The sequence below is a fragment of the Eucyclogobius newberryi genome, unplaced genomic scaffold (genome assembly GCF_026437365.1).
Source record: "Eucyclogobius newberryi isolate DKJ021-1_F unplaced genomic scaffold, fEucNew1.0.hap1 SCAF_17, whole genome shotgun sequence".
NCBI lineage: Eukaryota > Metazoa > Chordata > Actinopteri > Gobiiformes > Gobiidae > Eucyclogobius > Eucyclogobius newberryi.
The window spans coordinates 22,261,801-22,287,433 of record NW_027315801.1 but is presented as its reverse complement, the minus strand read 5'-3'; the positions used below and the strand labels follow the sequence as shown (position 1 = coordinate 22,287,433).

At 42.5% G+C, this 25,633-nt stretch overlaps 1 protein-coding gene across 1 annotated transcript in view; it reads right to left on the bottom strand.

Moving 5' to 3' along the window:
- The window catches only part of spen (spen family transcriptional repressor), a 28,627-nt gene extending 4,279 nt beyond the window's left edge, over window positions 1–24,348 (bottom strand). The window contains exons 1-14 of the mRNA XM_072449480.1: window positions 24,167–24,348; window positions 22,198–22,518; window positions 16,696–17,283; window positions 15,681–15,838; window positions 15,369–15,569; window positions 15,151–15,302; window positions 14,939–15,064; window positions 14,747–14,860; window positions 14,560–14,673; window positions 14,391–14,491; window positions 6,882–14,226; window positions 6,433–6,786; window positions 6,160–6,354; window positions 5,884–6,042 (exon numbers count right to left, since the gene is read on the bottom strand). Of these exons, the coding sequence (XP_072305581.1) occupies window positions 5,884–6,042; window positions 6,160–6,354; window positions 6,433–6,786; window positions 6,882–14,226; window positions 14,391–14,491; window positions 14,560–14,673; window positions 14,747–14,860; window positions 14,939–15,064; window positions 15,151–15,302; window positions 15,369–15,569; window positions 15,681–15,838; window positions 16,696–17,283; window positions 22,198–22,518; window positions 24,167–24,249 (10,011 nt within the window). The 5' untranslated portion in view covers window positions 24,250–24,348. The remainder of the gene's footprint in view (window positions 1–5,883; window positions 6,043–6,159; window positions 6,355–6,432; window positions 6,787–6,881; window positions 14,227–14,390; window positions 14,492–14,559; window positions 14,674–14,746; window positions 14,861–14,938; window positions 15,065–15,150; window positions 15,303–15,368; window positions 15,570–15,680; window positions 15,839–16,695; window positions 17,284–22,197; window positions 22,519–24,166) is intronic.
- Window positions 24,349–25,633: the final 1,285 nt, after the last annotated feature.

Below are 25,633 nucleotides of genomic sequence, written 5' to 3'. Positions count from 1 at the left end.
GGTCAGGGTTAGGGTTAGGGTTAGGGTTAGGGTCAGGGTTAGGGTTAGGGTTAGGGTTAGGGTTAAGGTTAGGGTTAAGGTTAGGGTTAAGGTTAGGGTTAGGGTTAGCCATGAGGCTTTATGGCAGTGCCGCGGTTCCTGAAACTGCTGGGCCATTTGACCACGGCCATAAATTAAACCCTTTGACATGAGATGTCAGACGAGGAGCGGCGACCTCGAGAGCCTCGTGTGTCGGATAAGAGAGCGGGGGAGAGGCTCTAAAGCAGTGGTCCCCAAACTACGGCCCGCGGGCCACATCCGGCCGGTTGGGCCTTTCAATCCGGCCCGCCAAGCTTGTCCAAGCTATATTGAAATATAATTTATTTTTTTATTTTTTTGCCATAGGCTTTATTAGACAGTAGATGGAATGAGAAAGAAAGGAAGGGGAATGATGAGGAAGACATGCAGCAAATGTCGGAGTCGGGATTCAAACTCACAATACTGTGCCTGGCCGTTCATTTTACCTTTCGCCTGTAATGCCCACATTTCCCCAAGAGATGGCCACTGTTCCCTCTAAGTTGCCCCAGCGCAATTGCGCACTGCTCGCACATAGTGCACTGCTCGCACATAGTGCACTGCTCGCACATAGTGCACTGCTCGCACATAGTGCACTGCTCGCACATAGTGCACGCACAAGAAAATCTATGGCGCGCAGAAAATAAAATTCACCACAAACGGCCACCGGGGCCAATCAAGCAGGAAGCGCAAGTGTTTGACACACACACTGCAAAACAGGGAGATCAACAACACTGTTCCCACTGAAATTGAAGGTCAGTTTTCCTGCTGTGTTTATTCAACTGAAATTTAATTAAATTAATCATTATTTAATGCATTGAGCCTTGCATTTGTTTGCTTTGTTACAAGTTATAGGTCAAATCTTGCGTGTAATTTATAGTAATTCATTAGTTCACACAAACACACCATATTTTCCAGGCCCGGCCCCTCGGCCAAATTATAGAACCCAATGTGGCCCTCGAGTCAAAAAGTTTGGGGACCCCTGAAAGGATCTGTGACTCTGAGGAAGGGCATCTGAACAGAGGAGCAATGATGGAAAACTTTCAAATACGTGACTGGTCTGCGTACATGGAACGCCCAGAGTAGAGCCGCTGCTCCTCCACGTCAAGAGGAGCCAGCTGAGGTGTTTCGGGCATCTGTTCCAGAGCCTCCTGGGCGCCTCCCTGGGGAGATGTTTCGGGCATGTCTCACTGGGAAGAGGCCCTGGGGAAGACCCAGGACACACTGGAGGGACTATGTCTCTCAGCTGGCCTGGGAAAGCCTCTGGATCCCCCGGGAAAGAGTTGGTGGAAGTGTCTGGGGAGAGGGAGGCCTGGGAGTCCCTGCTTAGACCCAGCCGGATAAGCGGGGCTGGGGGCTTTTTTCCATCCATAAGATGTATGGATGTTAAGTTTGCATGTATTGATGAGCTCCTTCCATGTTGTAAGAACAGATTTCACTTCATTTTGAAGAACATGCATCACATGGAAATGTCTGGTTTGGTCAAATAAAATAGAACATCCTCTGCATAGCAGACAACTTTGTGTACCATACAAACAATTGTAGAACAAATGAATTCAACTAAATTTTGTGTGCATAGTAAGCCTATTTTTATTTTTCATATTTTAGCCTATTTTTATTTTGATCCAATTGCAGATTTTAATTGTTTTTTCTTTTTACTTTTTTTTCTGATTCTGAATTGTTTTTGATTGTAATGAATTGGGCCAATGTTTACAATTACAAATACAAAGCAAACAGGAAGGGAGACCAGGCACAGCCCTGCCTAACCCCCCTCTCTAGAGTCAGTGACTCTGTCTGATGACCATTGATCTGGTTTGATGTTGGACCATCGTAAAGAGCCCCAATATTTTTTTTTAAAATTAAATCATTGACTTGAAATTTATTTAGCACTTAAAATAAAGGGAGTGTCTGCAGAGCCGCGGCGCGCGGCCGAAAAAGCCATGTTATTTTTGTGCCGGCCGCGCGCCGCGGCTCCTGAAACTGCGCCGCTATTTGACCGCGTTTTAGCGCCGTTTTAGACCGCGCCGGGTTAAGGTTAGGGTTAAGGTTAAGGTTAGGGTTAATGTTAAGGTTAAGGTTAAGGTTAGGATTAGGCTTAGGGTTAGGGTTAGGGTTAGCCATGAGGCTATATCGGGCTATAAGGGAAATGCCGCGGTTCCTGAAACTGCGCGGCCATTTGACCGCGCCACGGCTCTCCAGCCACGGCCTAAAATAAATATGGAATCAAAAGCCTTTTCAGCGTCCTAACTAATTATTATGGCTTTGTTTTGTTGTTTTTGCATTTGGCTCATTATGTGTAAAGATCGTCTTATGTCGTCTTGTGTTTGTCGTTTGGTAATGGTAATCGTTTGGAAGTGTATATATACGATAGTCCACATTCGGAATGGAAATAGGTCTATATGAGGCACAATCCATCGGTCCTTCCCTTCTTTTGGTGTCGGCGGTACGACGGCCACTTTCCAACAAGGAGGAGTTTTCTTAAGTGCCCCGGTAAAAGTTGCCAATAGGAAAGGAGTTGGGATGTCTTAAAAAGCTTTATACCATTCACAGGGATTCCATCGCTCCCCGGAGATTTATTGTCCTTTAATCTTTTGATTGTGCACTGTATTTCCAAAACTGTTATTTCAGCTCAGAATTTTTTATTTTGATCTTCTGACATAACAGGCAGATTGAGGGTGTCCAGAAAGGAATTTAGATTGCCTTCTTTATGGTCTGGAATTTTTTTAAAAAGTTTTTTTAAATAAAAGAATTCAAATGCTGATTGAATTTGGTCTTGTTTAGTGAAGATTAGGGATCATCTCAAATTGTTTGAAGCTTAAAAGACGACATAAAATTGTACGCGTTGATAAAACGATAGTAGCTTGATAGACCCTGCTCACCTCTAGTGAACATCCCTGAACATCCTTTGGTAAGTTTATCAGTAGAAGTTATGAACTCTCCAAATAATGTCACCTGTCGCGCATGTTTGTTTACTCGATCCACATGGTCCACGGGCCCTACGACCGTCCCATTCAACCGAAACTGTGAGATGACCACATTGAGATAGTCTCAAGAGGATGAGAGAGTGAGAAACTTATGTTTCTTATCAAAACCTGTAATTGTCAATTGCCTGTGTTTAGACCTTAGACATGTCAGACTGACAGAAGCAGAATCTCACGTCTTCTGTGATTGGCCGAAACCTCATGCAGGGTTTGTTTTGGTCCTTCTTCCGGGCAGTGCGTAGGCACGTCACTAGAGCCAAATCTCTTGATCATTTGCTGCACCGCGTTTTGCCGCAAAAAAGCTTTTCCAACTTTTCTGCACCAGCCGCGTTGGCGACGGCGACGCCCGCGCCGCTCCCCGTGGGCCACGGTGCGCCGTGCTCCCCCGCACGGGCCACGGCGCACCGTGCTCCCCCGCACGCACCCCGCAGGCACCCGCGCACGTACCCACCCGCGCTCCGCCCGCACCCGCCGCCGAATGTTGGCCTAATGCTCGTTGCTGATAAGAGTTTTTCAGCATTTCAAAACAATTACTGCCGCAACTCCTGAGTCTTCAAGGGGCTCAGGAATAATCTTTAAATATAGCCGCAAGCGGCAATGATCGGCCCTTGCCACGCCGTCGCCACACCGCCGGAACGCCGCAAGAGGAGGGGGCGCTAACGCGCCCCAATTGTCCTTTTATTACGCCTACTGCTGAATCTGTGACGCTGTCACATCTTCTCCCCTTTGTTTTACCATCAAAATGCTATTTTATTTTGAATTCTTGGCAAAATGTGCGGCTTTGCCGCACAGACACCGTGACTCTTTGAATAAAAATGTGAATAACTTTTGACGGTTCACCCCTGAAGATGAGTCTCACCAAATTTCAGGTTAATAGGGCTAACGCCCTGGGAGGAGTTTGTGAAAGTCTAAAGTGTAAACATGTTCTGGCGATTTCCCCATTGGAATAACATGGGAGGTTTTGGTCATCGCTACGGCAAAACCATAACAATTATGACATGGGTCTCATTGACTTTTTTGATGGGGATTCTAAAATTGAGTTGTGTGTCAAATTTCATATAATTTCGCAAAACTAAACATTTAACCTCCATATAAAATCTGTAGGGGGCGCTGTGGCTCCAAATTAATTTATTTCACTTCAAGTTGGTTTAGGGCAAAGAGTTTAACAACTGATTCTAATTTGACGCAATTCTGACTTTATCTGCGCAAACGGCAGAAATGTTAAATTTGGGAGATTTCTGAAATTCTTGCTACAGTTTGCGGCTTTGACAGGTATCAATGTAATTTGGATAACTTTTGATGTCCCACTCCTCAGTAGCATTTTCACCAAATTTCAGCTTTTTAGGGCCAACGCCCTGGGAGGAGTTCGTAAAAGTACGACGTTTGGAAAAACTCCGAAGTCATGTTTAGCCATTTTTGAAGCAATATGGCCAACATTTGGTTGGGCGGACGGCGCTGCCGTAATAATATTTTTTACTTCTCTTGTCACCATCTACCTCTGCGCCAAATTTCATGATTCTACAATCAGATTTTTTTTGGGTCATTTCCCATCTCTCAATGCATTTTTGGTACATTTGGGGGCGTTGACGCGCCAATTTTTTTTTTATTTTAGAAAAGGGAAATAGCCAGAATGTAGAGAGGCACAAATTTTTGTGACTTTTCGTCAATGTTCACTGGGTGAAAAATAGGGGGGTTGGTCCCGAGAAGAAGAAGAAGAAGAAGAAGAAGAAGAAGAAGAAGAAGAAGAAGAAGAAGAAGAAGAAGAAGAAGAAGAAGAAGAAGAAGAAGAAGAAGAAGAAGAAGAAGAAGAAGAAGAAGAAGAAGAAGACTTAGCGCAAATGAGTGCTTTATATGGGGATGACGACGTCATCTCAATGTAAAGTGCTCGTTTAGTGCGCACTTTTGCACGGGCTTCGCCCGTTTACAACGGTAATGTTCCATTTTCCTACTACTAATTAGTATGCACGGGGCGTGCATGAGTGAAGGAGTGCGTTAGTGAGTGTTTGGAAGTGGGCGAGCGCTTCGCGCTCGATTTCGTGCGCACTACGTGCGCACTTTCGCAGCCGTGCTTCGCACGGCCTTACGAGATTAATAGGCCTCTCGCCAGCTTGTGGCGCTCGGGCCTAATAAGCTTTCTGTATCCTTTGCTATAATTTCTGCTCTGAGAGACACATTATCGCGCTGCATTTCGCATCTTATTTCAGACATCATGAACAATAATTGATGATTCATCATATTCTCCCCCCCTTCTGATGCGAAGAAGTCGTGAGAATCTCCATCTGGGCCGGCGGTACCCTGCATCTCCGGCGGGGAGCGACTGCGTTTCTCCGCGTCAGATTTGCTAGCCACATTAGCCATGTTAGCTTCGTTAGCTTTGTTAGCTTGTGATGCGGGCTGTTTTCCAATGGGACCGTGGGCAATCAGATTTGTTTGCTTTGGTCCCGTAGTGTTAACAGACTTGTGTCTTCTTTGTTTACTCATCTTTTTTTTCTTCCTCTTTGGGATTAGGTGGGTCAACCGATTTTAAAGCCGAGTTTTGCAGCGTTTCCTCACCATGATCAGAAATCCTGTTTGTTTGTTTTTTATCTCGCAATGTATAATTTTCCTTTCACTTGAAAATTCTGTGCCACTTTGTCAATACAATTTATTTAAGTTTTTGGATATGACATGACAAAATTAGGAAAAGTTCCAGTGGTAATGCAAGGCACTTTATGAGTGAAGGGCTAATTGGGATAACTTCCCATGTGTTTTCATTAAGCTTTCCAATTACCTATTCAACCTTTACAGATAAACAAACTAAACTTAAGCGAGTGCTGAAAAACTGTTGCGTTAAAACACTGAAGCAGACCTGATTGGAGCCCGGATTGGCAACATTGATGATGCCAGCCGCCTGTTTTGCTTGAAGGTAGGTAATAAACCCAGTTTTCAATGCATGGGTTTGACTAAGGACATCTTCTTGGTCTCGACCACAAGGTAGAGCTAGTAGCACACAGTAGTCATTCTCCACCTACCAGATAAATATTAAAAAAAATTACAATACAATTGCAATAGCCCAAATTCAGATCAATCACATCAATTTGGATACAATCAATTAGATCAATTCAGATACAATTATAATACTTACAGTCATTCTGCGTGCCACGCTGTCCAGTTGGGAAGCTTCAAGTCTCATTCTCTGGACAATTCGAAGAAGAGGTGCTCCTTCAGGAGGGGGCAGGGAGTGCTGGGCCAGCAGTGAGTTCCCAGATACAAAGTGCAGCTGAACAGCAGCTTGATCATTTTTAAGTGCCAAATGCCCTTGCCAGACAATTGGATATTTCTGGGGGGGGGAAAAAATATTGTAACCCCGATTTCCAAAACTGTCCTTATATTTGAGTGATACAAAATTATACTATACCGTCAGTAGCTGTATCATATCAAAGGAGCGATGTCCAGTGTGTTCCTGCTTGATGTCTTGGTGTGGCTGGATTGGACTGGGAGGTACAGCTGGTGAAGGGGTTCGCAGTAAAGTAGGAGGTTGTTTCACAACAGACGTTTCCTGTTTGTGGTTGAGGCCGCCTGGTGACATTATAGGTGAAGAGATTGGGGACTGGTAGGAGGGTGAAATTGTGTCTCTTGGTATTCGTGATATGTGGGAGTAGTCTGTAGATGTGGCATGGATCACATGTGGGGTGTCAGGTTTGGGGTTGCTTCCTCCTCTGTGAGAATGAGAGAGTTTACCTCTGTGTCCAAGGCCAGTTTCTAATGGAACCTAAGAGGGTAAACCATATACATATATTAAAAAGTCTTAGTTCTCAAACAACCCTAACCATAGTTTATAAAAGAAAAAATAAGCATTTCACTCACCTGTGTATTAGTCATTTTGTGATATGAGAGATGTCCAGAAAATTGTGTTGGAAAAGTTTGCATGTCTTGGTAGACTGGATAGGACCCTGGTGCACCTGGCTGTATGATCTTTACTCCATGAGGATGACTGAATATGGGACTGGACACATGTACGCCCCTGATTCTACTGTCACTAGAAGGAGACTGTACGAGCTTCGCTTCAGGTGGTCTGTCCGGTCCTTTAGTTGTGAGGTCAATGCCCTTGGACACAAGGGAACTTTTTATAGGTTGCGAGATGTGGCTTGAAGACAATGAGCCAGGATCATTGGAGCAGAGCTGCCTGACCTCTGCTGATGCTTGGTCCCCCAGCTGCTGGTGCATGAGCATTCGCTGGTGCAAGTCTCTGTACTGGTCCATGCGCCCCCCTGTGTGTAGTGCTCTGTGTTCACTGTGAATAATGCTCACATCGGGCTGGGGCTGGGACACAGAGTGCCTACTAGGGGCTTGATTTAAATGCCTTGAAATATCTTCCTTTGCACCACTAACTCCACTCAATAAGGACCCCTTTGGACTTAGATGTGATTGCAGTACCATACTATGGATGACATTAGATTGTGATGCGTTTGAGCGCTGTGGAGGTCCAGGGTTTGAAGAGGTATGAGAGTCACTTCGCTTTCCATAGTTTATTCCAGATACAGATCTATTGTCTGCCCGGGCCGTGTGAGCCAGGGTGTGAGAGACACTATGCGGTTGAATTATAACAGAAGACTGTTCCGAGTGTGTGTGCTGGATAGTAGTATATGATGGTACGCTGTGGCCTAAAACTACAGACGTGCCAATGGTAGAGTTGCTGAGTGAACATGTTTTGAGGTACGGAGGAGGAGACTGCACAGTTGTGCGTGGAGACTGGGGTTCTTGATTTCCTTGTAAGACTGATCGGTCAGTTGGTATTCCAGGGCTGGGACTAATACATGTTCCTGACAGAGGTGCATGGGGTGGGCACATGACTGGGCTCAGGTTGCATGTCTGAATACCTTTTCCAGTGTCAATCTTTTTTGTTGGCGGCTCGTGACCCAATGCTCTTTTCCCATGTTGCTGGATTACAGGTTGGTTGTACATTAACACCTTAGGAGAACTCCCAGGCTGTTGGAACATTTTTACCACACCACCTTGGGAGGATGTGTGATAAGGTGCGTCGGATTTATCGGGACTATTTTGCTTAGTAGTGGTAATGACATTTTGGGTGTTGTATGCTTGACCGCCAGTATGTCTATATGCCAAAGTATTTGGAAAAACCTTTGGAGAAGGCAACTGAGATGCTTCTTGCTTTATTTCAGTCTTTGACACAGACTGTTGGAACTCTACATCAACAACACTGGCCGGTGGAATTTGGCTAATTTTGGCTCTCATTCTTTGCGGACCTTCAGTTTTTTGCCCTGAATAACTCAGCACAACAACACCCTCAGATGTGTTGACTCGCAGTCCAGGAACAGAGGCAGAACTGAATGGGTGTGCATCACCCAGTAAACGCCCCCTTTTTGCATCATCTACTGTGCCCATGCTGTGATAGCGAGTGTTCTCATTTGAGTTTGGTCTGTGTTTCTGCCTAGCAGTAGTTGGACTAATGTTTCGGCTACTCAAGGATATTCTTGGAGTTTCCTCGGTGTCATAGGGCAATGGAATTCGACTGATTACTGAGGTAGTGGGCGATTGAATAATTGCATTATGTGGCTTGTCTCTGTAATTTTGCCGGGACTCTGTTAGGGGAGATGGTTTATGACTAATTGGCTGGAAGGGTACGGTTCTTTCTTCAGGGTATATTGGTGCGGGTTTCTCTGACATTCTCACAGGATTAGCAAGGGAAGATGTGACTACAGTCGTTGTGATAGTGGTACTCATAGTGGAAGTGCTTGAAGCAGACACATATTTCGGTTCCATGAGAATCTTTCTTAAAGTGCTAGAACTAGGATCTATATCTGATGCCTTGGTATCAGGGGGCAGTGGGGGATTTGTTGAAGTATTTCCAAGGGCTGTTGATGGTATAGAGGGAGTTACAACAGTGACATGACATGGTGGAACATAAATTCTGCTCTCCTCAGATTTTGGAGTCCAGTGGGAAATTTTAGGAACTCTTTGAGATACATTTTGCTGAGGGGAAGGGTGTGGGTTAGCATGTAGGGAAATGTTAGGATGCTCTGTTACGAGGGGATGTTTTTTAAACACAGAGACTTTGAAGGTGCCAGATTGACAGGCAGATTCTTTAGGCACAGGTTGCTCTACTTCAGGCTTTGCTGCCTCTTTGGGTGTGTCAACTGTAATAGAACTTGTGACATCTCGCCGGCAAGTTGCAACAGCAGTTACAACTGTGGCAGCAACACTAGTACCTGTGGTAACTGTAATTCCAATAGAATTAGGAGTCTCTGAGTCTTCAGGAATTGACTCAGGTAGCCTTGATGGTGAGGGCTGAAGTTCTGAAGCTTTAGCAGCCATGTCCTCCCGCTTGGTAGTTTTGCGTCCTCTTGGCTTCTTTGGGGATTTTGTCGGAACTTTGCCTGTTTTCTTTAGTGTTTCGTGGGGAGATGTCAAACAACTATTTGCTGAGTGTGGTGCAACATTAGAGATTGCTACATGCGTCTCAGGTTCAGTAATGTCATTTGATGAAGATGATGCAGAACCGGGGTTAGGTGCAAGAGCAGGGTAAGTTGAAGTAGTTGTGAATCCATCTCCCTCTGCACAAGTTACTTCAGCAGTAATAGAATCAATAGCTGCAGCAAGTTCGGTTTCACTTGCAGGATTGGCTCTCTTCTCTTCCTCAGGCTCTTCTGGTTCCACACTGGCTGGGGGCAACACTGTAGATGTTGCATTGGCCGATTCCTTATAAGGGCGCGCAGGTTGCTCGGCTGCAAGTTTAGCGATATTTTCAACTGCTTGTTCTAATTCTTTCTGCCGAGCTAAAAGAGCAGCAGTTGGATCTGTGTTTAGCTCGGATTCGGACAGTGTCTCATCTTTATTCTCCAGACAAAGGTTTTTACTATCATTGCTTATCAGTTCTGACTCAGCCTTTTCCTGGATTACCATTTTTGCTTTAAGGTTTGAGTTTTGAAATGAGTCTTGTTCATTATCTTCAGAACGAAGTAAACCTTTAACATCATCAACACTGACACGGATCTCAAGATTCTTTAGATTGTGTGATCTTTCCTCAAGCTTTATGTTTCGTTTGACCCATGCTGTCTTGGTTTTGCCACTCTTTTCTGGTTTATTTTCTGACAAATTTGCATCATTATCAATATCAGTTTGTTCCTTTTTATGTACACTTGATTCTTTTTCTGTTTTGCACAAAATAGTTTCGATTTCTGTTTTTTCTAAACACTTTTCCAGCATTTCCGTTTCATTAATCTTGGTTTCTGACTTTTCTTCTTCTTCATCAGCACTATCCATGGAATCTTTGTTACTCAACTTTTTTAGAGAGTCTGCTTTATATTTTTTTATTCCTTTCCTCTCACCAGCAGCATTTGGGGCACTATAGTGTCTTGGGGTACGTGGCTGGCCACCTTCTGATTCTTTAAGTTCTTCTAGATCTGTTTCTTTGACCTCTGTATTGTTCACCATTGTTTTTTCATCTAACTTCGTTACGGCTGAGACTTCACTTCGTTTGATTCCTCTTTTTGGTGGACGTCCCCGCCTAGAAACAGGTGGATCATCTTGTAGTGGATCTTTACTAGCAGCTCGCTTACGAGTTAAACGAGATGATGGAGGTGTCTCTTCACCAACCTCGCGGAGTGTGGCATAGAGTGATCTTACATTTCTACGACGAGTTCGACCATGGATAAGGCCTGACTCAACCTTCTGCTCAGAATCAGATGAGGGATTTGAGGATTTGCTAGTAGTTTTAAGTTCAGGTGGTTTGGGCCCTTCTGCTTGAGGTGACATTGCTTTTTTAAGTTTCTCTTTATCAATACGCTCACTTTTTCGGGTTGCTGTTTTTTTACCGGCAGCAGTATGTGAAGCTTTTGAGGCTCGTGACACTGATACTGGCTTAGATCGTTTGTTTTTAGACTGTCTGCGACTAATTACAGGTTTGCTGTCAGTCTCAGGTTCAAGCACACATTCTTCACTGTTGTCTTCCGAGTGTTTTGTTTCTTCTTTGTCTAGCTTTATTTCCTCTAATTGTAGTTCATTTTTAACAGCATTGGGTTTTTTCTCAATTGTCAAATCAGAATCTGCTGTTCGCTTTTCAACATGGACTGACCTTTCTTCAACCGTTTCTTTTGCCAAAACATGTTCTTTTTCTTTTTTGGTTTCCTTCTGTTGAGAGTCAGAATTGAGTTCTGACGCAACAGGCAAATGAGTCATTGTTATCTTGGGAATCGTTTGTTTTAATTCAGGTGATAAGGAAGGAGATCTATGTTCTTCCAGGTCTATGTTCGCTCCTTTTAAAGGTTGTTCTGTGGCCTGAGTTTCAATTTGCCGTAAGGTAGACTCTTTACTTAACGGTACAGAGGTACAAAGAGTCAAGGTTAACTGAGGACTGGATGGTTTGTCTTCATGTGTTATGCCTGATTCAGGTTCTTTCTCTGACTTAACATGATTCTTTTGCACTTCTGCATCTCTCTTCACATCAGCCACAAATTCATGTTCTGAAAAATGATCTTTGTCTTTATGTTGTTGAAGCTCCAGAAAACGGCTACGGAAAAGCACAATAGGTTCTTGTGGACTCGCACCAACAGTCGATTTAGGTTTCACCTCTGTCTTATGTGGCTTTACAGGTTTACAAACCCCTGGAACTATATCTTGGTCCGTACGTTCAAGATGCTGCAAACGTCGCGAGTCCTGCTCAAATATGGAACTATGCAGAAAGCGTGATGCAAACAGTTCCTGGCGCTCTGGGTCTTGTGATTTTAGTTCTTCGTTTTTACTGGATATCTTTTCAACTGAATCTGTACGGACCTTTTTTTTTTTCATATACCAAGAGGGGATAGGTCGAGGAGCTAGTTCTTCTTTATTCTTCACTGAGCAGCTATGGGAGGTTGGGAACCGTGAGGGAAGAAAAGACCAGTTATCTTCCCTTGTGGAATACAATGTCTTTGCTCTATCTAAGAGTGCCTTTGTATCGGGAGTTATAGTTTTGTCTAATGCAAAAGAGTAAAACTTGTTCTTTTCCAAAGAAGCTGATAGCTTAAGGTCTGTCAGTCTTTCATCCCGTTCCCGTAGGATAAAAGACAATGAACTGTTTGAAGAAGGAGAAGACTGTTTAGTGTCTAACTCTTCATCAGAATCAGACTGGACTTCCCCAGGCTCCAAATCTTGGCCTAGATGTTTTTGAATACCACTCTGTTCTGGAGCTGCGTATGTCAGATCAGTTTTAAAACTTTGATTCCAGTGTTGCATCAAGCCCTCATCACAACACAGCTTTGACAGCTCAGGGTGCGTATTGGAAAAATACCTGGATGAACGACCAAATCTGCTTTTTGAGGGATCTGTTACTGAAAGTTTGCTCTCATTTGTTTGAGGGTTTCTTTCTTTCTTTAGAATTGCAAGGGAAATTTGACCAATTTCTTCTTCTGCATTAGCTGAATAATGACTGCTCTCAGTTGGTGATGTCAAGAAACTATCCTCATTGGGCCTGGTATTTTCAAAGCTATCATCTATTTTTTTATTTTCAAATTGAAAATGATTAGGTTTCCTTTGGTTGCAGGTTACAATGTTATCATCTGTTTTAGTTTCAACTGTTGTACTGGTATCTGACAAAAAGTCCTTTTCTTTGTCCACACATGGTAATAATTGGCATGAAATTGTCCCTAACTTTTCAGACTCTGTGAGCTTTTGCATCAACCACTGAATCGGTTGAGTTTGTTTATTAGACACATTCTTTTGATCAGATAAAGAAACTTCCCCAACCTCCCAGTCCCTCCATTTTCCTTTGCCCTGTTCGTTTTCAGATAATTTGTATTTTTCTTCTTTTAATTCATTATCAAGACATTCATCGGACAATTTCAAAAGAGATTCACATTTTGAACCTTCGTGAGTTTGTTTAGGATGTGGTGAGTTTTTACAGTGGTCTCTGAGTTGAGCTTGACATTCCAGATCCATCAACCCTTCATAATCGTCTCTATTTTGAGGACTACTTTTAGGAACATCTAGAAAACACCTTTCCTTCAGGTTTTCCTTTTTGTGTGGTTTCGTAATGTCCGTTTCAGTCTCTTTTGTAAAGGCTTTTTGGTGTCTAGAATAACTAGGATTGTCCTCCCTACTCCTTTTCAGCTTATCAACTGAACCAGTGTCCTCAAATCGTCTTTTTCTTGCAGCTAAACGATCCGCATCTAGAGCAGTTGCAATGTCAAAGCCCAACTCTGATTTTCCATGTTTTTTGTGTTTATTCTTCAAATCTCTATCCACACTTTGAGCCAATCCATCTCTGTTTTTCCCATGTTTGGAGACATTGCCTTTGGGTGATTCTGACAGGAAAAGAGGGCTCCTTTGCTCTATTATAGGGGATGAGTGTTGGGGACTGTCACTCCCACCTTTGCACTTTTCTACAGCATGACTGAACAACTTTCCTTCCTTTTCTTTTACGCGTGTTAACTGTACCACACAAGGCATGATGTCAAGTCTGCCTTTATTTGAACTTTCTTTTGAACTTTTATTGTAGTTGTTTCGAAGTGAGGTATCGGGGCTTGTATCCCTCTCCAGATCTGTTTCAGTTTCACCTGCTTGGAGTCCTGGTGGTCCACTTTTACTTTTCTTAAGTCGTTTCTCTTTATCGCCTCGTTCTTTATGCACACGCTTCTCCTTCTCAACCACGATGCTTCGTTCTGGTTCAAACACTCTTTCTTTGTCAATTTTTTCACTTTTGATAAACCTTTCAGGGCGTGTCTTTTCAGGTTTATCAAATCGTGGTGGAGAGATAGAACTGCAGCTCCCGCTTCTATCAGAGGAACGGCAGCAGACGCGGCGCTCAGGTTCAGCTGGGACTCGCTCTAAAACGGGTGGCGACGCAGTTGGACTGGCAGGGCGACGAGTTGTTAGGTGAGATGGACTTTGGCTTCGCTCAACGGTCCTTCGATTATGGTCGCGTCCGCGGTCAGTCTCAAATCGTTCACGTTCTCGTTCACGCTCTCGTTGCAGATAGCTGTATTTGCGAATGTCTTGTTCATACGGGTCAGCTCTGTATTCTCTGTACTCTCGGGGGTCTTCAAAGTATTGTGTCTCATAGTAATCGCCCTGATATGGATCCCACTCTGTGTAGAATTCACGACTTCTTGCAGTGTATTTCCGACTTGGATCATCAGTGTATGTTCTTGTGGTGCGAACATTTTCATAATATTGTCTTTCTGCTTGATATTCATACTGAGTTCTTCGCTCATCCCTGCAAAAAGAATAAACTATTTGTTATTGGAGAATACTGACAAACCTATAACCCAATACAAAAAAAATTGACAAAACTCATTTTGATTGCAGAACTGTTTAAAATGAAATACATATCTGCATGTGTCAATATATTTCTTAAATGGGGTTTAAGACAATACACACCTTCTCTCAGAGACTATATCATAAACATCTCGAATATCCTGTCCAGAAGCCTGCATTGAGCGATAGAAAGCCATCTGGCTTTCCTGATTAGCAAAGTCAACCTAAAAATACAAGTACACATGTTACTTGTTATTCCATACCTCTAGTATGGATATTGAGATTAACGTACCTTAATTTTACTACCACCTATTTTCCATCCCTTTGTGTCTTTGACAGCAGCTTGTGCATATTCAATATTGTTATACAGAATAAGAGCCATCCCTTTCATGCGATCAAAAACAACCTGCAGAATTTAAATATTTATACATTTACTAAGTACTAGACAAGAGATAAAAGATAAAATAAAAAGTATTTACTTTGACAACATGACCGTAGCGACAGAAATGGCGTGTAAGAAACTGCTCCGTAGTGTTGGAGGCTAATCCGTCCAGCCAAACGCAGGTGGTGGGCATGCTCTTGCCAAAGCCCAACTGAAGAAGAGAGAGTTCATGGAACATTTGATCTAAGTGGCTTGTCTAGTCAAATATAATGTATTTTTTAATTCTTACCTTGAGTCTGTTGTTGCCAAGGTACTCGCCATCCATTTTCTTTATAGCTTTACATACACTAGCAATGTCACAGTACTGTAAGAAAGCATACTGTGGGGCCCCGTTGACTTTCTTAATATCAATATCCTAAAACGTATTTCATGTATAGTCAAGTAATTATTATTGTCATCTTTGAGATAAATTTAAAGTATAATGAGGCAAAAATAACCCACCACTATTTCTCCAAAGCGTTGAAAAATGTTAAGTAGATCATGGTAGGTTGTTGTTTTTTCCAGATTTCCAATAAATAATGTTCGCGTAGCCTTTGGATGAAACTCATCTATTCTTTCATCCAAGGGTCGAAACTCATTTTCACTTTCAGTTTCTGAAAGAACAAGACATTGAGGCAGGATGCCCAAAAAGCAATGCTGCATTGATAAATGTACATTACCAGGCCCATTCCAAGCGGTTACATCTATTTGCATTCCAAAGAACAGCTTCCCTTTTGAAGCTGCCAATGCTTTTTCCTGGTCCTCTTGTTGTCGGAAAAACACCAGTCCATATCGCTCCTCTGAAGCACCATGAATTTGGACAGAAGTGACTTTACCATGCTTTTTGAACTCATGGAACAAACCATCCTTTAAGCTTGTATCTGTAATATTCAAATGGATTGAGACCATGTTAATTTTTACCTACGATATTAACAGTATAACGACTTTGTAATTATGCCAGAGAAATAGCATCTGAAATGAATTAATCTAACCTGTTGAGCGAACAGGAAGATTTTGGACCTTAATGCCGAAGCTTTTGCGCGGTTCATCCTTGTCGAGTGAAGATAAAAGAAGTGCTGAGTGAGCGGGAACAGCTGCAGACTGTACAGAGCGAGCTGGAGACTCATCACTGGAACTACTGCTAGAGTCACTGTATAAAAAATATCATACATGTAATTATGTACAGTTGTGATTATGAGTGGTAAATGTGGTGGATGCAGTAAGAGAAATAAATCAATATTTGCTAAATGTATACATTTACACACAGCAACTCAGGGTAAGAATAGTAATAATCTAATCATGCATCATCTCCTTTGTGTCTCACTCTGGCTGTTTACATAATGCACCCTATGCTTGTGCTTTGGTTTTGTATGCCCTCTGGTCTGTTTCCATCTCACTTTCTCTTCCCTCCTCCTGTCCAGACACTACCGGAAGTGCTGCTGACAGAGCCTGGCTTGTGGGAGTGGGCAAACAGCCAGCAGTGGCCAGAATTTTCCAGTTCCAACTGGATCTCACGGAGGCGGGGTCTAATACCCATACACAAGAGGAAGGCAGCATCTCCTGATTTCCTCCTGAAGCAATACCTCATTACACCACATGTGTCGCTACATGTTCAGCTAATGAAGTTGAACAAATATGAATAACCAACTGAGGGTGAGCTCACAATAAAAAATACTTTGTTACTGTTCTGAGAGTCATAAGATGACAACTTTATTAATGATTCAGTAAAAATAAAGCGTAACAACGCTACTATTGGTACTAGATTAATCAGTAAAACATCCTAAAAAAACATATGAGGAGACAAGATGGAATATTAAGAGAATAGAATCATTGTAAATGATATGTAAAACAAACAATAAATAAATAAATAAGGTATCCAAAGATAAGATGGATGCTTCAGTGAAAACAGTGTGCCTGATGAAACAAATGACTCAATCTATCCAAGATTAAATCAACAAGCAGACAAAGAAAATGCAAATCAAAGATTACAGCAGAAAAGGTACTTGCCTGCCACTTGTACTGCTGCTGGTACTGCTCACAGAGTCTGAACTGGAAGAACGGCTGTGAGAGCCTGAACCACTGCGAGAGCAGGGGGCACGGGAAGCCGGTACCAGTCTTTGAGGCGAGGGGTTCCGAGAATGTGCGGAGTGAGGGGAGCGGCTACGGCTGCGTCGATACGGTCTTTCCCCTCGACGTGCTCTCTCCTCCCTGTAAAGATCCCTATGAACCACACTAGATAGAGTAAAGGCCTCCCTGGCACGCGATTCATAACGAGATTCTGCTGTTTCAAAGCGACATGGACTCCTGCTGTGGGAGCGGTAGAAGGCAACAACACTGGATGTTGATCCTGCACTTGCTCCTGTGGTGCAACCGGCAGACACTGTTACTCCTGTGCCACCTGTGGCACCACTCCCGATAGTTCCAACAACCCCTGATGTTCCCGCAGACCCACTACAACCAGTAGAGCCAGAACTACTGCCAGAGCTGCGATAATAGTCTGCTTCATAGTGGCGCTGGCGCTCAAAACTGCTGCCAGGACGCTCATGGTGTCCATAGGTACTGTGGTCAAATGTCCGATCCCGACTTTCAGCAGTTCTGACAAACAAGAGAAAACACAGCATGAAATGACAGAAAACCCTTTCACCAAATCATAAACAAAGTCAAGTAGCTAGGATTACATGCAGATCTCAGACTACACAATTCTTGTTTCTTTTTTTGGATTTAAATCTAAACATTTAAAAACGATTTAAAGTTAAGCAGTGTGGAGTGGTAGGCTTAAGATTAATTTTGAACATAGGCCTATACAAATCAATATTTTATATTTTGAGAAGTTAGTTTTGACTTTACGTTAAGTTTTGTATCATTTAAAACATAATTTTACAGTTTAATTTTATACCTCACTACCTCAAATATTTGCACAAGAATGTCCTTATTACAAGCCAGGCCTTGTAATTAATAAAATATGGCTTATAATATTTAAAGAACAACTGCTTGTGTTATATATGGAGATAGCATTGAACTTATCTGTGGCTGTGTCTCCCAGTCTGTCCTCAGCCACGTTTTCTAACCAACACACCCAGACACCCCAGTTCTTTTTGCTCTCCATTGGCTCCCTGTCTCTTTTAGAATTGATTTAAAAAATTCACTTTTTGTTTTTAAAGCTCTAAATGGCCTTGCACCCCCTTATCTATTCAAGCTTCTGTCTGCTCGAAACCCAAACAGGGCTCAAGTTGACAAATCAGCTTCTACTGGACGTCTCCAGAGCCAGACTCTGTGGGGACGGAGGCTTCTATGTCGCTGGCCCCAGACTCAGGAACAAACTGCCCCCCAACATGCCCCCCCCCTGATAAAACTGATTTATTCAGACTGACTTTTAACACTCTGTAATATAGTGACACTTTTTGTACAGATTGTGTTTACTTAGTTTTATGTTTTTTATTGCCTTATATGTTATTGATTGATTGATTGATTGATTGATTGATTGAAAAAATACACTGAATTGGCTCCAAAGCCACTCAAATCTTACCCGACTAGCTGAGAAATTGATAGCATGAGCAACAAATGCTGTGTCTACAAATTTAAATATGGCTATGGGCGGAACCTGCACGAGAAATGCATATTACAACTTTAAGTTTCAGCCAATTGACTCTGATTTGATTAAATTGGTATTATTACAAAGCCTTTGTGCCTTGCGACTTGAACCTGTGTTTTCATCAAAACCCCAAAATTACAACGCAAGTTTAAAATTGAACTGAAGCCAGAATGCCACGATGTCATTCTGAATGTCAGAATGTTAGAATGTGCCTTATATTGTCTGTGTATAGTCTTAAATAATACTTGACGATAATTTATTACTAAAAAGATTGTTGATTATTGGAATAATCAATTACATTTATCACAATTAATCTGATCAATCCAGTTAATTGCTGCAGGGAGTTGTATGGCCAATACCACGTCTGGAGTATTTATTTATTTTTTTACATTTTCTGGCCATAACTGGCTCGAGGGCTTTGTTGGACGGGACAGCTGAAGTGTGAAATGGGGATGGAGCAGGCTGAGACATTCAGCAAATGGTCGGGGCCAAGATCCACAATGGTGAGGTGGTAACAACCACATATGTGCCATGCCTTAAACCATTGCACCACCGGCGAGCACGATATCACAGCTGGAGAATTGGAAGTTGGAGAATGCCCTGCACAGCGACAGCTCGCACTTGTCAAAGCAGCAACATGCAGACTTTATTTTTCTGATTCCTCACTTACAATGTGTGATGTGAAGATTTATTTTAAAATGCTTTCCGTTTATTAGGGTCATGGTCTGTAAGTCTAATCGCTGAGAAAGTATATTCAACAATCTTTGAAATCGGATGCAAATATATAAATATTCAAAATGTAATAGATATTGTAGCCTATTTACAAGAAAAAAACCTGATTTGTAGTATGAATTAAAAACAATTTATTGAATATCGGCTTTTACAAACTAACTCTGGATTGGAGCTCAAATTCCTAATTGGTCAGGCCCTAATCATGATGATGTACATCAACAAAGTCATTCTGACTCTCTGTCTGTCTATGTACAGGACAGTATTCCCTCACGCATTCACTTCTTTCCCTTACACGAACCAAACGATAAAATAATTAAACATGTTACATAGTTGCATGTTAAATAAATAAATTTATTTGCTTTTTTCATTGGACAACATGATTGTATTTATTTGTGTTATGGAGATGGCTGACAGCAGCCTCACTTAGTTACTTACTTAGTTTATTAACCTGCCAGTGAAGTCTAGGCTGCTGTAAATATCATTATTTCTGTATGTACCGGTACTCAATTTGAGGTATGGCCACTGGCACCCACATTATCTGTGGCCCTTTTCCCAAATGTGCACCTTTACATTAGTCAGACAAACTACAAAGGTGTTTTACAGGTGCATTTTTGACTTGTTGGACTACATGAACATTGAACATTTTACACTAATCTATCTACATTATATAATACTTTAGCGCCTTTACATTTCTGTAGTTCTCCATTGACACAAATGGAATTCCCAGTTCTTGGAAATACGATCACGATGGAAACGTGGGACAAAAGTATCAGCAGTAAAAGTGGGCAGGGCAGAATAAGGTGAATAACAATATGGTGTTGTATTCCCATGCCCACTCTAGTGTAGGTTATACAAATAATCAAAAAAATCAGACAATAATCAATACAAAAAATAGTATAGAAATAAGATACTTATTTGAACAAGTATCGATAGAGAAAATGCATTTGGACCTTTCTTGAATTGTTTTAGAATTGTTTCTTTGGTCTTTATCTAGATCAGAGGTAACAATGGGAACTACTATTTTTTTGTGTTGAAAATGACTTTGTATTGTCTGAATAGGTCTATTACAGCGTCGTTTTTCCTTAGTATCAAAATAAAGTTTTACATTTTAAAGGGCTAAAACAAGTTAATGGATAAGTAACAACCAATTGACTTTGAATTTAAGAATCTAAATTGTTATCTGGACTATCTGCATTTGCCATGTGACGTGAGAAGAGGTTTTATCACAGAGCAGGAACTACACCAGCAACATTTAGTGGATTTGATGAAAAACTTTAAGCGGCTTCACTTTATCTTCATCTGGATCATGTAAAAATCCCATAATTATGGGCCTTTAGCAATCTAAACAATGAATCTATTCATTGAAAGAAGAGTTGCTGGATAACAAACTAATTGTTACTTACAGTCCTAAACTTTTACCACCAGTCGCCTCCCACATCCTTTATGGACAATTCGTCTCAAAATGACCATTTCTCTCATAACCTACTCACTGGGCAGTGTTGGGCAAACACATACTTATAAATACTGCAATAATTTAGATTAGTACTATAAACATTAGGATAGAAGATGTGTCATGGGACCAGTTATTTTACTTAGATCAAAAAGATTGTACACTGTTAAAAAGTAGGCTGAATTTAAGTATTTTTTTGTTTCTGTACCATCACATAAAATTAACGGCATTTATGTATTATGTACTGATTTTTAAAAAAGCAGCGAAACGTGGGAAAACAGATAAGAGGAAACAAAATCAGGTAATTTTTCAAGGTAAAGTGAAGAGTAGTTTACAGACTGAAAGTCTATCAACTAATACTGAGGTTAGTAGGAAAATGGAGAAGTTCAAACTAGGGGGTTAGAGAGGACAGCTCAAATACACAGGGCAGAATATACCAACCTTTTGAGAGAGTGGTAACTTGACCTATAATTCCAAATAAAATGTAAGGAGATAGTTTTGTGAGCTGAAAAGATGGACAAAAATGTTGAGAGTGGAAAAAATGAGGCATAATCGCCCAGGTTGCAATTTGTAATCCTCGCTGTTTTGACTGGAGATTACGTTGACTAAAGAGCGGAGTGGGCTTGTTCTTTTCCAAGTAAAAAGTACAAAAATCTCACATGCCACGGTCATCAACATGGGTATCCTTAGATTAAAAGGATAAAAATGGTTGTCAAAAAGTCTGTCGTCTTCTGTGAACTTTGTAGTACATCCAATAACCCATCCGGACATCTGGAGGTCTATGTTCAGAGGGCAGAGCCTGAACACGGATGGACGCAAATAGTGAAATTCCTCTCGGAGCAAACCAGAAGGTAATCCAGATTTGTCACGATGCGGTAGAATGCCATTATTCTCTCACAAATTCCAAAGATGACTGCGTCTTCATCCATTTAGAGTTTGTATCCATAGTTTTGTTATATTCTCATTCAGGGGAATATTCCAGCAACTTGTGGTAGGTAGGTTCCAGGGCCTGTACCACAACTGTACAATCCAGTCTTTGTTGATGCCCTTGAAAAAAATATTGCTGTCCATAAAAAAATGAAGCAGGAAAAGCTGGTCCCTTGATCTTCTTGTTGGACGGCCAGCAGAGGTCTCACTCCCATTGCAATGTCCCGGTCTTATGTAAGATTCCATATAAAATGAAGGCCATCATTACTTTAAGTGTACATCCGTTTTAACGCATCTCCGAGGTATTCCACTGGGGTAGAAATCCTGTATTTATCCACACGTCTCACATCCTGGTGTCCAGTGTTGGGCATGTACATTTTTTAAAACTAGTAATATCCAAATATGTGCGTTTTTCTATGATGCGTCAACTTGGAAGAGAATAAATCCACCAAGCAAAGCCCTCCGGAATGATCAAATCCCAGCGATAGGTGATGGACCACTCTCTCTTTCCTTCTCCCCTTCCCCCCATAATCTCTAAGAATCCTGGGAATTTTGTGAAATCCTATCTTTGCCCCGTGTTTTGGGGGAAATTTTACATCCACAAATACATTATCTTCTCTCTATTCACTCTAAATGCACGCGGGCATTAAGGACAAATCCAATGGGCTATAGTAACTCCCTTTCTTTCTGGAATTCTCATCTTAAACCCCCAACAGATAAATGAAAGATGATGAAAAGATGCTTGGAGGTGAGGTGTTAACAAGTTACCACAGTTTCCTCAGCCTTCGGAGAAACTGAATCCACTTACCCGTCTAGTCTGCGTTCATAGCGTCCATCTCTGCTGTGGAGTGCCGTGGTCGGGCCATATACTGACCCACTGGACGCCCTTGTGAACCCTGATACATCCCGGCCACGAGAACCTAAAGAGAGGCTATCGTCCAGTGCCCTCGCAGCACTGGGGATGGTTCCTGGTTCATTGTAATCGGTTCGCAGATCTCTGTCCCCCATCTTGTTGATAGCATTGTGAGCTTTTTGAGCACTTTTAATGTCCACAAAATCCACAAATGCGGCCACTCCTCCTTCAGAACCTCGCTTTGGAAGGACCTTGACACTTTCCACACGTCCATATCTAAAGAGGGACAAAAACATGTTAATAATGATTGCATATTGAACTTTTATATTAAATCAAGTATAAGTCAAGGTGGGTTAAGAATATTGTGGTCAGGCTATTTTTGCCACATGTGCAACCAATGTTATTACATGGTAATAAGAGTGTAGCATTCTAAGGCTGTCAAAATGAGATGGTGTGCAAGAACAATTATTTTAGATGAAATTGTTTGTATTCTTTACGCCTTATTTTTGCAATTAATTTGGTTATTTCTTATGTGAAGTTACATTAAGTCAAACATTTCAATCATTTATCCCCAGCTCCATAGTTAACCTATCCCTAACACCATGTTTGAGGTGAGCCTAGTATTGCTGTCATGAAGCATGACATGAGTGCAAAAAACTGAATACATTGAATAACATTGTAACATTTTTACAATGGCTAAGTGGTATTGACCATCCAAGTCAAATGCTCTAAAATGCACCAAGCATCAACATGACAGTGATTAGTGTTCTGCTTTATCCAGCAGCAGCATTTGCACACACTGGCCTGTATCTTCCCTTCATCATGGTTATGACTGGGCCGTGTTTTCCTCTCAGACTCACGTCCACAAATGTATCCCACCAAACAGCCTTCGACGCCATTTTAGAAAAGCTGCACGCACTGTTTACTCATTGTGCCATTTCCCATCTCCAAAGGGTCCAGCACACAGTGGGCCCCGTGCACCTGCAGACCCCGCGCTCCAGGCGCACGGAGCCGTCTGTGCGTGACACAAACGCGCTGCCCACTGCGTGTCTACGGCAAACAGACTGAAGCTCTGCACATCTGCAGAGGCTCAAATAAACAATATCCTGCAGCGCACACAGCCTCATGTGGGCGATGTGCTCAATAAAAGGCACAAGCATTTCTTTACTCCCGCATACATGGCGTGAATAGCTCTGTGGAAGGGAAAGCGACACGTGAAACGCAAAAGTGTCTTTTATTACAGACGCGGCTCTGCGAGTGGCGGGATGCCATTTCCTTGACAGTCGAGCAGAGCGCGCAGTCTCCAAACAGAATGATATTCACACGCAACAAAGAGCATCGAGGTGAACGTCTATGTCTGTCCTAAAAGTCACACATTGTGAGGGAAATGTGGCTCTGTGGCCGGGCAGTTCTGAGGATAATGAGCCTGTCTCTCCTTCTCCGCATCAACACCAGGCTCTGCTCTAATGTTCTCTCTCGATGGCGGCGTGATGTCTCGCTGCCTTCAAGCCACATCGGGTCATCAATGAATCAGGAGAAGCGCGTTTCTGAACACCGTGCCGCCGTGAGCCCGGTGCACGGCACGAGCAGCTGCACATACCGGGCTCACGGTGTCGGTCCAGACAGCGTGATGGGGACGCGCGGTGCACTGCAGGCTCCGCAGGTATTCTGCACATGACGGGCTCTAACTGCACAACCTGACGCCTTTAGACGTGTTGTTGGCCTCAGAAAGACGCTCTGCCAAAAGTTCGCCTTATTATTATTTCATCTCCGACTCTGAGACAGCGCCACGCGTGAGACGTGTCTGCGTCTCCTCCCGCGCTGCCCGTGGCACAGGCTCCAGCCTCTAACGTGAGGATGCTCGCCGCGCGTCTGCACATCAACACAAATCACAGGAACAGAGCTTCTTTCATAAGCTACTCACCGCTTGAAGTGCTCAACGATTTTCTCTTCTCGGACATTTTCAGGTAAATTTCCCACCCATAAATGTCTGGTTTCCCGGACCATAATTTGAGCTCCAGCTCTGCGCTCATACAGATGTGTTTGCGAGTTTCTTTTTGTGCAGAATAAACGTCTTCACAAAATCCACGGCAGTATAAAAATCCCAGTGGCGCGGTTCAGTGGCTGGTGTCCGTGACCCGGTGTAAACCATCGCGCTGGATCTGAGCTGATCTCTGTGTGAGACTCTCCATAGTTCAAGCGCGATCTTGCACCTCCGCGTGAACGCGCCTCGGACCGGCCCCGTGACGAGGCGCGCCCCTGACACCGCGCGACCTTTGGGGGGCGAGAGGCATCAGCTTCACAACAAGATGCAGGACCTTTGCTTCAAATAAGAGGCACTCTGCTCAGGCGTGGCGAAGACTGTGGATTTATGTTTTCCGCGATGAAGACGTCCCCGGTGAACACGCATGCGTGATAAACCCCGAGAGGGTCCCTGACATGAAGTTTCCTGTTATAATACACAATACAGCTTTAGTGATTGCATTGCTATGCCATTGGCCATAATGTTGCACATATATGACATATGACGTATTACCAGCCCAGCTGAATAAATCAAATACACTTTTTATTGTTGTTGCACATGCATTTTATCTTTCCAGTGGTCACCTGAAAGAACTGTGTTTGTAGGCCTATGATCTACACACTTTTGAGCTGTAGGGTCAATGATCACTTGCTCGCTCACTTGCTCCACTGCAGAATTACAGTCTAATATTGTCTGAATGTAGGACTTTGGCTTGTTGTCAGTGCAGTGTAAGGTAATGGTTAACATGCTATCAGGCTTGTGTTCAAAGGTCCTGCAATGATTAGAACAGACAGGGACCAAATATAGTGATCTAATATTTTATAGTTTTATGTTGTGTGCGCTTTGTGGTGTTACCAAAGACCATATATCCATCTGCAGGTTTTGCTGCTGATAGTCACTGACCTCACTAAAATAACAATAATATGTCGCTTTAATTATTTTGCTCATCATGAACCCTTCTTAAAGACTCACCAGCAATCTGCTCCTCAAATATGTGGTTCTGTGGCACACAACGTGATTTAGGGGGGTGTTCCTGTAAAAGGGCTCGGGAATTATAGAGAAATCCAGAAAGTCCAATCTCTGATCATTTCAGATGCAGTACACTGGGTGGAGTATTAGTATTACATTAGTATTACAAGCCAGGGTTCAACCCTCCTTTTCACAACTGTTCATATTGAGACCGTCGTCAATTCCAATACATGGATGATGACCCTGATATTGTTCTAATACAAGTACAAGAGAGAAAATTATCAAGCAAAAGCATTTTGATCTGATGATTATTTTGTCTGATTTTAGTGGTTTCATCACAATGTATTATTAAGTGTGTCTCTGTTTAATGACGTTCTTCTCAAACACACACACTTTTAG